Source organism: Osmerus mordax, chromosome 1, assembly GCF_038355195.1.
Source record: "Osmerus mordax isolate fOsmMor3 chromosome 1, fOsmMor3.pri, whole genome shotgun sequence".
Taxonomy (NCBI): domain Eukaryota; kingdom Metazoa; phylum Chordata; class Actinopteri; order Osmeriformes; family Osmeridae; genus Osmerus; species Osmerus mordax.
The window spans coordinates 23509186-23523035 of NC_090050.1; the positions used below are offsets into that span (position 1 = coordinate 23509186).

Genomic DNA, 13850 nt, shown 5'->3' on the forward strand with positions numbered 1-13850 from the left:
CAGTCGTTCTACCGATCAGTGGGAGGATCCTATGTTTGTCTGCCCCGTTACTTAGCACCCTCTTCGTAATTTACCGATTACTGCAGCAAGGGTGTCACGGTCCGGAGGAAAAGCAAGTCGGGACTAAAATCTAATCAGGCGGCTGACAAGGTACGTTTCGTCTTGAAATGTCTTACTCCTAAAGTAGCGTATGCTTGGTGTTTTCCCCCAACATTCTTGGGGAATAAGTGAGCGGAATGTACAGTACTCCGGTTTCCCAGGAATAGGTGGTGGCCTTGTCGAGATCACAGTTTGACAGCCGATAAGTTTTTCGAGTTATATTCTCTCGGTCTTTCCGTGATTTTTGAGGTCTGTCGAACCATTTATTTGATTTGACAACTGTTAGCCCACAGCCACAACTGTTGATACACTTGTTTCTGAAGAGAAAACCTACTTAGTTCATACCCAAGGCTGCAACGGACAGTCGGTAGCCTACTCTCTTCTCGATCAGGCATAGGATACTGGATTAGTCGTAATTCTCTGTCGTGATCATTGATTTACCCTTCCAGAGCTGATTCGACAATGAGTTCTTACTCGCTTTTGGACTACATGTTCATGTCGACTATTGCCATGGGACCAAAACAAGACAGAAATCGGATTAACTAAAACAAGGATAGGGCGTTGTTTTGGTAGGAATTGCAATTACTCCGCGCATAGTGCAACAGTGCAAAGTGCCAGATAAGAGGAAACTAAACAAGTCAATCATTCACGACTAATCAGAAACAATCATGGGCTACCATTCGCTAAATAGTTAGCCTAATATCTGTGAACTGAAAAAAGAACGGTGAGTTGCGCCTGTTGAGCGCTGCTGTTCTGTGATTTGGAAAGGAATGCGGTTTGCGGGTGCCCCCTTCCCGGTAAAGAACATAGGCGGGACTGCCAACCCGTCGGCCCTGCCCGGCCGCTTAGCGTGAGCTTCCCGTGAGCTTCCCGTGAGATACTAAACTGAAGTGACTAGTCTGGTATCTTAACATGACTCATCATGACACATACTCAAGTCCTCGCCACCTCGTCAAAAAAAGCCAATAGAACAGGCCTACCTCTCCGGTAAAATAATCATCTACCGCAGGGGCGAATTTAGGTTACCACTTTGGGGGGGGCTAAGCCCCTAGATAAAAAAACTATTATTTTTCCTGTGACCCAGCAATACTAGGGGGGACTGGGGGCATGTTCCCCCAGAAGACATTTTTCAAAATATCCTTTTAAATAGTGTCCTCTAGTGGGTTTTAGGAAGAAAAATTAACACATTTAGATTTAAAATATGAAAAACCTTTCAAGGGAAAGCCTACAAAGTCAAGCTGTCGTGCATTTCAATGGCGTCAAATGCACGACAGCGTGACTTTGTAGGCTTTCCCTTTCCCTTGTATTCTCGACCATATAACGCAAATCCTCTGTGTGTTCTGACTTGTCACAAATATTTTTTTACAGCCAAGATGCTGCGTCTTAAAGCGGCAACGTAACTGCTCTTTGAAAGGGACCACTGATATCTCTCTCCCTTTGAGAAATGTAGCATATTCACACAGGAAAATAAAGTATATTAAATTAACCTGAATTTGAAGCAGAACAGTTTGCAGCCGCAAACTTCTTTTGTGAGGAGTATCTGCCAGTATCAAGGTAGCGGTGGAGATACCTACTTGAGTCATGCATGGTGCTGAGCTCCTATCAGGCAGCCAGCCAGTAAACCAGCCGGCCAGTAAACCAGCCGGCCAGTAAACCAGCCGGCCAGTAAACCAGCCGGCCAGTAAACCAGCCGGCCAGTAAACCAGCCGGCCAGTAAACCAGCCGGCCAGTAAACCAGCCAGCCAGAAGTTGTCCATGGCGTGAACTTTGACCCATTTCTGAGCTCGGCGGCTCAGAGAGGTGGAGTAAATTCTTGAGCCTTCTAAAAGACCTGTAATGTTTCTGAGTCTCAGGATTACCGTTACTGACCAACCTGCCCCTCAACCCCATGTGGTCCAGCTAACAGTATTATTGTGTAGACTGTGCCATATCTACCTCTCTAGAGAAGTCAGCAGGGTTGTTGTTGAGACATGAACTTACATTTCACATCTACATGTGAAATGTAAGTTCAAAAGTTCCATTCGAAGTTAATGTTCTTTGTTTAAAACTTGACCCTGCTTTCTCACTGGTGGAATTTTCCTTTGTCCACTCATCATTGGTGTGTGAGTTTGACCAATTGCGCCTTCAAGTCTTCATTACTGTCCAATCAGGAGGCGATCTGAGCATTAACGTCAGTTGACCTATCAGTTCTGGCATCCAGAGATGCTGAATGTATGGTACGAGCAAAACAGGAAGTACCTTAACAAAACAAGTGTCTGGTTTTAGCTTACAGTAAGCGGGACTAGCCGAGACAAATCTGATTTCTAAATGTTGTCTGCAGGGACAGTTATAACAGTAATATTTGGATTATGTAGTTTGTACTGTTGGGATATGTAGTTTATATGTTCTGGATCAGAAGTTTGTACTGCTGGGATCAATACTGTTGGGATATGTAGTTTATATGTTCTGGATCAGTAGTTTGTACTGTTGGGATCTGTAGTTTGTATTGTTCTATTTTCTAGCTTGTGAAAGCTCACCAAGTTTCTTCCCTCATGCTCGGTCTCGTCATATCTGTCTCTCCCTCTTTCCACCTCTGTCTTTATCTTTACATTTAGTCATTTAACAGACGCTCTTATCCAGAGCGACTTACAGTAAGTACAGGGACATTCTCCCCGAGGCAAGTAATGTTAGGTAGGGTGAAGTGCCTTGCCCAAGGACACAACGTCATTTGATTGATTGTCTTCTGATTGATAGCCCGATTCCCTAACCAATCAGCCATCTGACCCCACCTTATCTGTGAATATCTGTCCTGTTTTTCTCTCTTCCTCTCTCTTTGTCTTCATCTGTGTGTCTCTTTCCCTCTCTGTCTGTCTCTCTCACTCTTCTTGTCTCTTCTCTTTCTCATTCCTTTCTCCTCTGCCGCCCCCTGCCCCCCCTGCCCCCCCCCTGTTGATACAATACTTGGCTCTAAGGCTTGTGTTTAGGGAAGGAAATTGAATCCCCTTTACTGTAGTCAAACGAGCCAGAATGCACTCATGATACCCATGTAGGTAAAGTACATATTTATGGGAGAAATAGTTTCAGTATGTGCTCTAGAGAAATGAGGCTTTTTACAGTTGGCATTCCCTGTTTTAGTACTAACATCAATTAATTCAGCCATGCTGCAATAGGGCCGAATTAGTAACCAAAATCCTAAAGCTTTTTAATCCAGGCCACAATAAAGGATTGTGTCAAGAATAACATGCTAAACTTGAATTGAGCGTTTCACAATTTTTTTTACTGAAATGCACATTGTACATCATTGACCTATGCACTTTTGTAAAGCTCTCTCTTGGAAGTCGCTTTGGATAAAAGTGTCTGCTAAATGAATAAATGTAAATGTACTTATCTTGTTGTATCCATCTTAATGAATGAATGTGCTGGTTAAACTCGGTGCAGAAGATTGCTGACTTGCAAGGTAGCGACCAATCATTCGTCATCTCAATCTCCATTCCAGGAGCGCTAGCAAGAAGGTCTACCTATGAGCGCTAGCTATCTGGACATGTGCTATCTTATCATGTTGGCTCTGTGAAGAGAGCAGCTGTGTATGTGTGTTTAGGTGGGGGTGGGCGGCTGTTTGTCCAGGCTCTGCCCAGGCCTGCACAAACAGAGCTGCACAGAGATCATTTCCACCCTCAGCCTCTACTAAGCCTCTGTCATAGCCCCACCCCCAGCCCTACCCCCACCCCCAGCCCTACCCCCAGCCCTACCCCCACCCCCAGCCCTACCCCCAGCCCTACCCCCAGTCCTAGCCCTACCCCCAGCCCTAGCTCCAGCCCCTAGCTCCAGCCCCTAGCCCCAGCCCTATGGCCCTGCTCCAGCCCCTAGCCCCAGCCCTATTGCCCTGCTCCAGCCCCTAGCCCTAGCTCCAGCCCCTAGCCCCCAGCCCTATGGCCCTGCTCCAGCCTCTAGCCCCAGGACAAACCTTAGCCCTAGCTCCAACCTCATAACTATTAGCTTTGCACAGGAAGTGGCATGTTTTTGTTTCACAGCGTGGGTCTTCTGTATAGCTTCTCTCAATCTTCCTCCCTGTGCAGATCAAGGACTAACCCATCTCTAAATATTTGGACAGTCCCTGCACTCACCCTTCAACCCCTGGGTGTTATATAATGTACAGAACATAATACTCTCTATGTACTCTTCTGCTCTTGGTTTAATGTGTTCACAATCTACAATATTGTAATATAATGTACTTTTGTAGCAGACACTTTTATCCAAAGATACAAATATACATACCTGTGGCCTCTTGATCTGTACTCTAACCACTAAGCTATGTATAAATCCCTATGCTCTTTTTCAATGGCTCTTCACCCATCCCCATGCATGATTCATAAACAATTCTTCGCTTCTTTCTCTGACTCTCTGTCTCCATCCGTCCACGGAGGCTGCTGCTCTGGGCCCAGACTGCTCTGGGGAGGGTTAGGGGCTGAGGCTGGGTCTGTGAGGGAGTGCTGATGGAGGGTTAGGGGCTGAGGCTGGGCCGTGAGGGAGTGCTGATGGAGGGTTAGGGGCTGAGGCTGGGTCTGTGAGGGATGCTGATGGAGGGTTAGGGGCTGAGGCTGGGTCTGTGAGGGAGTTCTGATGGAGGGTCTCTGCAGGACCTGCTGAAGCAGCCTGCTCTCTGAGCCTCAGGCCTGGAGAAGGAGTCAGGCTCATGACTTCATCCACAGCTGCTCAGACACCACGCCTCGTCCATCATCCACTTTGGCAGACTCATCCCATCCATCCATCCCTCCCTTTTCCTTTTCTCTAACCCCCTTCTCCCTCTCCTCCCTTCTCCTCCATCCACCCCCCCCTCTCTTCCCCACTCTCCTCCCTCCCTCCTCCCCCTCATCCCTCCCTGTCCTGTCCTTCCCCCCTCCTCCTCTCTCCCCATGGGTCTCAGTAATCTAGATTTAGCATTGAGGATTCAACGTCTGTCACTGCAGCTGTCTCTCTCCTCCTCTCTCTTTCTTTCTCTCTCTGTTCCTTTCTGTTTCTGTCTCCTGCTGGCCTTGTGAGAACCCCCCTCCAGAGAGGATGTTGAGACAGACAGGTGTTCAGAGTGTTTCACCTTGTCTTGCAGAGCTCAGAGTAGTACACACAGCTCAGTCGACTAGACGGTTCAGTCCTCACCTGTACAGGGCCTCTGAACGTTCCGGAGCTTTCTTTGTAGAAAACACATGAGTAGAACACGCTTACAATTCGACAGTTTGTTGTTGTTAAACAGATTTGTGTGAAGACCCTTTTCGGTCTTCCTGTCTGCTAACCCAGGTGGTCTGAGGTGAGTCTATCACTAAAGCTGATTGGAGGTGTCACTTTGTTCCACAGCGATGGCGGCCATTCGGAAGAAGCTGGTGATCGTGGGGGACGGAGCGTGCGGGAAGACCTGTCTGCTCATCGTCTTCAGTAAAGACCAGTTCCCCGAGGTCTACGTGCCCACCGTGTTCGAGAATTACATCGCCGACATCGAGGTCGACGGAAAACAGGTGTGTGATGTGTCCTCGAAGCGGGGCATGTGGGGAAACGATCGATTGATCAATCAAGTTTGTTGCTAGAAATGACGTTAAAAAAAAATATATTTATATATATCCCGACAGCACAGTTGAAGGTAAGATGAGATCGGTAAAATAAGATAAATAAAATGTATATACAGGGGGGGGGTCTCAGGTAGAAGAAGACAAGGGAGCAAGGTTTCCAGAACTTACCTGGTGATTTAAAGACTCCCCCAGATGTGAAAGATGTTGATCTGGCTACGTGTTATTTTGAACTTGTTTTGTTTTGTTTGGGCGGGAGTGTTTGTGCACTGACGAGCGGTGAGTCAGAGGGTGTTGGCGTGCTCAACAAGACTCAAGGATCAGAGGTCAGACAGCTCTGTTCTCCTGCTCTGACCATCACAGGATCCCACTCAGCAAAACAGGAAACAGGAAATGAATGTTCTCACTGGCTTCCTGTTCAGACCAGGAACCCCTTCCCCCGTCTCTCTCTCTCTCCCTCCTTCTACCTCCCTTGCTCCGAGAAATGCCTCTCATTTCCTGCGGGAGGGACTGGGGGGGCGATAGGGCCTCTCATTTGGAAAGGAAATGCGCTGACCCCGGCCTGACTGTTGTGTCCCTCTGCAGCCTCTCAGAACAAACCCCTTTTTTTGACCACTGACCATAAGATCAGTGTTCTCACCACACAGCCTGCCAATCCTCTTCCTCAGAGGAAGTGGTGCTCGCTCTCTCTCTCTTTCTTATGCTGTTTTTTCATCCCCAAAGTATTTTCTCACTCTCCTCCTCAAAGCTTTGGCTCCTGGATGCTGTTCTAGAGCCGCCAACATCCCTCCTCACTCCCCTCCGCCATCGCACCGGCCTGGTGACATAACTACTCAATTAACTACACATTTAGTTAATAGCTCTTTTAAATTTACTTGAGAATCCATCAAACTTCAGACCACTCACAGAAGAGGTTGTAATGGAGAGTGATTCACTGGAAAGCTTTACTCTAGTAAGCACATACGCATACACACACACACACATATACACGCACATGCACACACACATACATAGGAGAGAACAGAAGGTATCTAGTTTTATAACCTCTAATCGCCTGATTTCCCTAATTGAATTAATCAGCAGTGTGATTGGATAAAGCCAGACCTCATCCTGTCTGTGAGTGGCTGAGGAGGTAACGAGACGTTCAGCTAACGAACCTCTGTGCTGGATAGACACACACACCAGGCCTGCACACACACGCCAGACCCGCACACACACATACACACCAGGCCTGCACACCCACGCCAGACCCTCCCACACTCTCACACACACACACACACCAGACCCGCACACACACATACACACCAGGCCTGCACACACACACACACACCAGGCCTTCACACTCTCTCTCACACACACACACCAGGTTTGCACACACACCCCAGACCCGTACACACACATACCAGACCAACACAAACATTATACCTCCAGAAACAGACAGAGGACCAGTCAGGGTGCAGCTCTCGCGTGCTTCTCGCCCTCTTAGATGACCGCAAGCAGGTGGAATGTGTCGGGCTTTGTTTAGCCTGCATGGTTCGCTGCGCTGTTGACTTCCTGGTTCCTGGGGGGGAGATGTAGAGGGAGAGGAACCTACACAATGTTCTGTAAACATCTGCTGTTTGATGTAGACTTCATTCTGTTTTTGAAAGATGTACTGTTCTGATGTATGATCAATTCTATTAAATATATATATTTGTTTTACATACTGTACATTATAACTTTGCAAAAATATCTTGTTGTAACGTACAGTACATTACGCTCTATGCAGTTCTCTCATTCTGGATTGTAGTACTTTATAAATATCAGCTGTTTCCACGTCATGTACATAATGCTCTAGAAACATCTCCAGTTTTAAAGTACAGGACATTATGGGTTTCTAAAAGATATGTTGTTCTGCTGTACAGTACACCATGCGCCTGGGGCGAACGCTAGCTGCATTAGCAGTTCATTCTGTCACATTCTTCCTGGGTTAACTTATCTGAGAGAAGAAGCCTCGGGATCAATATCAAATAGTAACTCTTGTGGAGTTGAAATGTGTTAATTTGTTTTGTGTATGTCTTCTAACATGAGTGTGTGTGTAGTTCCGTCAGGGGTTAGAGTTATAGCTCTGCCGTAGGGCATGGGATTGCAGATCAAGAGATTGCAGGTTAAATTCCTGGCCTGTACTTTGCTTTGAATAAATGTGCCTGCTAGATGAACACATTATTTTCTCTGCCTGGTGGTCTTGCTTGCCCTCACACCTGTCTTCTTCTTCTGTGGTGTGAGTTCAGGTGGAGCTGGCACTGTGGGACACAGCAGGCCAGGAGGACTATGACAGGCTGAGGCCTCTGTCCTACCCTGACACAGATGTCATCCTCATGTGCTTCTCCATCGACAGCCCTGACAGCTTAGGTAGGTGTCCAGGATACAGCCACCCACACTTGAAGCGCTGCTTCACAAACTATGTCTGTCTGCCAACCTCGTTTTAAAATGGAAAACAGTGTCTCATTGTAATCTTATCGTCTTTCCATAACTATATATTGCTACTTGATTTATCTCCTTATCCCCATCGCCCCCACATCAGTATAAATCTAAAATTATATCATTTTCATCTTGGTGGGGTTTTCTGTATCCCGAAGCATATGTGACTCAAAGATAACAATGGACCTGATGATCCCTTTCCTTGAACAGGAAGCTTTATGAATTATGACGGTGTTAGTAGCTGTAGCCGAGGGGAATTATTTACCTCACTCCTCCTCAGTATAAAAACAGCCCATCCAGCGCTAGCGAAAAGCTAGCTTGTTGGTGACGTAGCTTGTCAGTAGTCGCGCTCGGAGGTCAGAGGTCCGGAGTTTGAAGCCCGGTATGGGTAAAGATCAGAAGGAAGTCAGGGAGCTGTCACCTAGTTTCCCTCCTGGCTCTCCAGCTGCCTGAGGTCTCCTGAACTGTGTCCTAACTTCCTGTGTCCTACCTCCCTGTGTCCTAACTTCCTGTGTTCTAACTTCTTGTGTCCTAACTTCCTCCCTGTGTCCTAACTTCCTGTGTCCTAACTTCCTGTGTCCTAACTTCCTGTGTCCTACCTCCCTGTGTCCTAACTTCCTGTGTTCTAACTTCTTGTGTCCTAACTTCCTCCCTGTGTCCTAACTTCCTGTGTCCTAACTTCCTGTGTGCTAACTTCCTGTGTGCTAACTTCCTGTGTTCTAACCTCCTGTGTTCTAACCTCCTGTGTTCTAACTTCCTGTGTTCTAACTTCCTCCTTATGTTCTAACCTCCCTGTGTTCCGCCAGAGAACATTCCGGAGAAGTGGACTCCTGAGGTGAAGCACTTCTGTCCCAACGTTCCCATCATCCTGGTGGGCAACAAGAAGGACCTGAGGAACGATGAGCACACCAGGAGAGAGCTGGCCAAGATGAAGCAGGTACACACACACATGCCTACAGTATCACACACTTACAGTATCACACACACACACACACACAGTATAACACACACACCTACAGTATTACACACACACCTAGAGTATCACACACACAGTATAACACACACACCTACAGTATCACATACACTTGGGTTAGCATCTTGCTTTTCCACGACCAAGGTTTGTCTGTCAGGGTGTTGAAGGGTGACCAGACTAGACTAAAGGTTAGGTCAGTAAACCTTTAGATAAACAATATGCCAAAAACATGATCATGGACTTAAGATAATATATGTACTGATAACATGTACTCAGATAAGATCAAGGATAAAGTATCTTCATGGAACTTAACGTCCAAAAACCATGGCTGTGGACTTCTCTGATTAGTAGCTAATGTTATGTAAGGTACGGCTTTGTAGGCAGATATTACCGCATACCTAGGATATGTTTTGTAGTAGTCCTTGTAGTTCAGTTTAATGGGTGGTGTTTATGGCACTATATTGTTCTAAAACATGGATGTTTGTTCACAAAGTTTCAAGAGCTGACTGTGTGTGCATGTTTGCTTGTGTGTGTGTGCGTGTGCGTGTGCGTGTGCGTGTGTGTGCGTGTGCGTGTGTGTGTGTGTGTGTGTGTGTGTGTGTGTGTGTGTAGGAGCCAGTGAAGCCTGAGGAGGGCAGGGACATGGCCAACCGCATCAGTGCCTTCGGCTACCTGGAGTGCTCCGCCAAGACCAAGGACGGCGTGCGCGAGGTGTTTGAGATGGCCACTAGGGCGGCGCTGCAGGTCCGCAAGCGCAAGAAGAGATCCGGCTGTCTGCTGCTATGAGCTGTCAGCACAGCTCATAAACAACAACAACATCAACAACAACATCAACATCAACACACAAGAGTGACTGAGCAGTACCACACAGCTTCGTACTGTATGACGTATCTCACATTTTACGCCAAGCGGATGAACATGCTGAATCCTGGAAGGAACAGTGGAAGGATGGGTTTTAGGACGACGCAGGTTCAAAATGGCTGTTTCAACTGCTTGTGTTTAGCTTGTTTCCTTCAATGACATGATCTGTCCTTTTCCTGACGATATTCCTGTTCCGGTTTTTCATCCACTTGTCCACTGAGAAGAGTTTGTGTTTGTCTGCAACGTTAGCTTGTTTTTCCCAGGAGACCATTTTCCCCCTTTAATCTTTGGTTAAATCTTTCTGAATGATACCTTGTTTCGTGGGGTGATCCAGGGAACCAGACTAGTTGAGGTGAAGAGGCTCTCGTTTCTTGCTAGATGACCACCGTTAAGGCCAGAGCCTTCTTTCAGAGGCAGTGCTGTTGACATCTCTGTAAGGCTTGTAGGACAAGCACTTTGGACCTCACCTCACACACACTGCTGAAATCTCTGAGTAAAACACTCTGGTTTTAAACCTTTGGCTCTGTTCTTGGTTAGCACATCGTAGCATTTATTAAAAGGTTAGTCCACACCCCAAACACGACAGCGGTATTGTGATGCCTCAGAAGCTTGAAAGCAGAGAGCCCAACTACACTCAAACTGTACACTTGTACCAGCCTCCTGGGCTTGAGAACAGCCAGACAGGGCCGTCCAGACAGACAGGGCCGTCCAGACAGACAGGGCCGTCCAGACAGACAGGGCCGTCCAGACAGACAGGGCCGTCCAGACAGACAGGGCCGTCCAGACAGACAGGGCCATCCAGACAGACAGGGCCGTCCAGACAGACAGGGCCGTCCAGACTGCCCCTCGCTACATGACTCACCTCTGCACGCAGGCTGGGGGCCAGGGAGGAGACGTGTTCAAAGTGCTGTCACATGGTCAATTTATCTTTTCTGGGAAACCACCCCTGTTTGTTTTTGTCTGGAGGTTTCTGTTGAGTACTTCTCCCCCTCTCTCCTAGAGTGACAACTTTCTTTTGTGTTCTATAACGAGAATCTGTTTTTAGAATGAGAACCACACGTGTTTCTGTTGTTGTTTTTTTAATGAGAACTTCAAGTGTGTTAGAACTATAACCTACGTTTGTGTTCTTGAACGCAGGTGTGGGTGTAGAGTACTAGAATGTAAACCCACCTGTTCTAGAAGGAGAATGTCTTTGTGTGGTATCTCGGTTGCCAGGGTTACATCATTGTGGCACTGGGTGGCCATGTCGGAGCTGATCCTTGGTTCTAGATCCCAGATCCTGGGTTCAGGTCTGACTGCATTCCAGAATAGAAATGACTGGAAAGTTTGTTAGGGTTTGTTAGTCTTCTTCCAGTGCCTTCTTTTACCAGGCCAGACGTGTGCCTTTGGCGTTCCCGTGTAGACGAGGGGCTGGTGGCGTTAGGGAGGGAGGGGGGGGCGACCTGATGACACAGTCCCATCAGACACCTCGCATGGCCCGCAGGCCACGTCCTGCTTAGGGTCAGGATCAGGGTTATTAGGGTCAGGGTTAGGGTCGTTGTCAGGGTTACTAACTAGCGGGCTGAGACACCAGGACAGCGACAGGCTCTGGCTTCTAGGTGTCCTCTCAACACAGAGGTTGTGACAGTACTGGGCTTAGTGTTGCACAAATGTTAAGGTATCATTTAAACTGTCAGAAGAGCACAAAATGTAGGAGGTAGTTTGTCGGTTGGTTTTGGCTCTGAGAGTTGTCATCTAGCAACATATACTCTTGATAGGGAATCTCTCCTGCTTTATTTTTACGACCACGTGGACCAAGGCTATTAAAGGAACAGACCCAGGTATTTACATTGAATACAAACGCCACTGTAGACTTTGCGATCTCTCTACTCTCTCTACTCTCTCTCCCTCTCTCTACTCTCTCTCCCTCTCTCTACTTTCTCCCCCTCTCCCTACTCTCTCTCTCCCTCTCTCTACTTTCTCCCTCTCTCTACTCTTTCTACTCTCTCCCCCTCTCTCTACTCTCTCTACTCTCTCCCTCTCTCTACTCTCTCCCTCTCTCTACTCTCTCTCCCTCTCTCTACTCTTTCTCCCTCTCTCTACTCTCTATCCCCCTCTCTCTACTCTCTCTCCCCCTCTCTCTACTCTCTCTCTCTCTACTCTCTCTTTATTCTCCTCTCTCTACTCTCTCACTAAAACCCAGCAACCCACCAACTCAGACCTGGGCCACCAGGTCTGAGTTGGTGACCAGGGGCAGCTAGCGCGGACGTAGACATGACAACACTTCAACTCTGTTCATTCCTATCTGAGTTACGATGTTAAGCAGCTTTCCACAAATCCCAGAGAGCCTTTTTGTTAGAATTCATCAAAGCGCTCTCATAATCCTGTGTGTCTGATCCTCCCATCCCTGGCTCTCAGTCCCAACATGGCCGCCGCTTCATGGCGTGCTGGTCAGACTTGGCGGGTCACCTGCTGTGTGACCCTGGAGGAGGCAGGGGAAGAGCAGTGGGTAGATGGGCAGAAGCAGCTCTGGGGTCAATACATAAAAGGACACAACACGTCGACTGACTGACTGACTGACTGACTGACTGACTGACTGACTGACTGACTGACCTTAACCACAAGCCTTTGCGCATCCATGAATCATTTACTTCAAAATTCACAAAGGCTCTTGGGTGCTCAATCGACGTGTGTGACGCGTGAAATAGTGATCCGAGGTTGTGACGATGTTGGCAAATTCCAATCTTCAGTTTCGTGTGTTAACCACCGTGGAGAAGAGAACAGTGGCTCCCCCTGCTGGCTGGCAGACAAACTGCAACAGAACAGCATGTTGGAATGCCTTTGGTTGGTCTTAAGTTGATGATTGTCCACACAGAGAAGCAGAATTTCAGTTCAAGTTAATGATAAATTGTGGATATATTAAAGCACAACGTCACAAAAGGCGTAACTAAACTATGCATATAACTCTCCTTGTCCCTAAAAGCACACCTGAAAACTGCTTAGTAACCATGGGGATTTGCTTCTACGTGTGTGTTTGTGTGTGTATAGCATGATGGTCACAAACTGCAGCATCATGCCAGTGTGAATGATGCCAAGGGTTTGTTGTGAAAGCAGAGAAGGACAAGATGTCATGAGAGCACCCAGACTGAGAGAGCAGCATCAGATGCTGGGTCAGTCTGATCAAAGAAGGCTTCACCTGGAGATGTGACGCTCCGCGCTATGTATGCTAACTACGCTAAAGCTAACCTTATCTTTATAATGCTGCATGAGCAACCCTGGTTTCTATAACACAAACTCACTCTCGCTCTCTTTCTCTCTCTCACACACACACACCAACACCTACTCACCTACACTTAACCACAGTCACTCACCCTTACATACAAACACTCACTCACACTGTACATCACACACGCACTAACACACTTAACTTTGGGAACCCGTTTATGCTCTGTGTAGGTGTAACATCTCTTTTCTGAAAGTATTTAAGATGATATAGTATATCAATCCAGATTCATAGTAAAGCTCATTGTAAGACGGCTTTGTAAACTTACAGTGTTGTATTGAATGTTTTAAGTGAACATGAACAATGTTAATAAACTATTTTTGAGACAAGAATAACCAGACGTGGTCGTAGCCTATCCTTCAGTTTAATGTTTGTAGAAGCACATCATGCAGATTATCGTTGCTGGTCGTAGTCATGGGTCATCCCAATTTGACGTCACAGACAGGAAGCTGATCAGAGGGCAGTACTAACAGAAAAGTGGCACTACAAGTGCTTATGTGAACACTTTCGTCTTTAAATCGAAATAAGACAAGTAATGGAAGAATTTGGGTCTGGTATTAGTGTGTATGTCCGTTAACTGCGTGTTTACTCATTCCAATAAGCTACATGACTTAAAACCTCTGGATAAAAGCATCTGCTAAATGACTAAATGTAAAACCAA

The 13850-nt window shown here is 47.0% G+C and overlaps 1 protein-coding gene across 1 annotated transcript; it reads left to right on the plus strand.

Moving 5' to 3' along the window:
* Nucleotides 1-29: 29 nt before the first annotated feature.
* On the plus strand, nt 30-10441 carry LOC136951874 (rho-related GTP-binding protein RhoA-D). The gene is made up of 5 exons (XM_067246520.1): nt 30-150; nt 5428-5585; nt 7904-8024; nt 8900-9030; nt 9679-10441. The coding sequence occupies exons 2-5, from the start codon at nt 5430-5432 to the stop codon at nt 9850-9852; spliced, it is 582 nt and encodes a 193-aa protein (XP_067102621.1). The 5' UTR covers nt 30-150; nt 5428-5429; the 3' UTR covers nt 9853-10441.
* Nucleotides 10442-13850: the final 3409 nt, after the last annotated feature.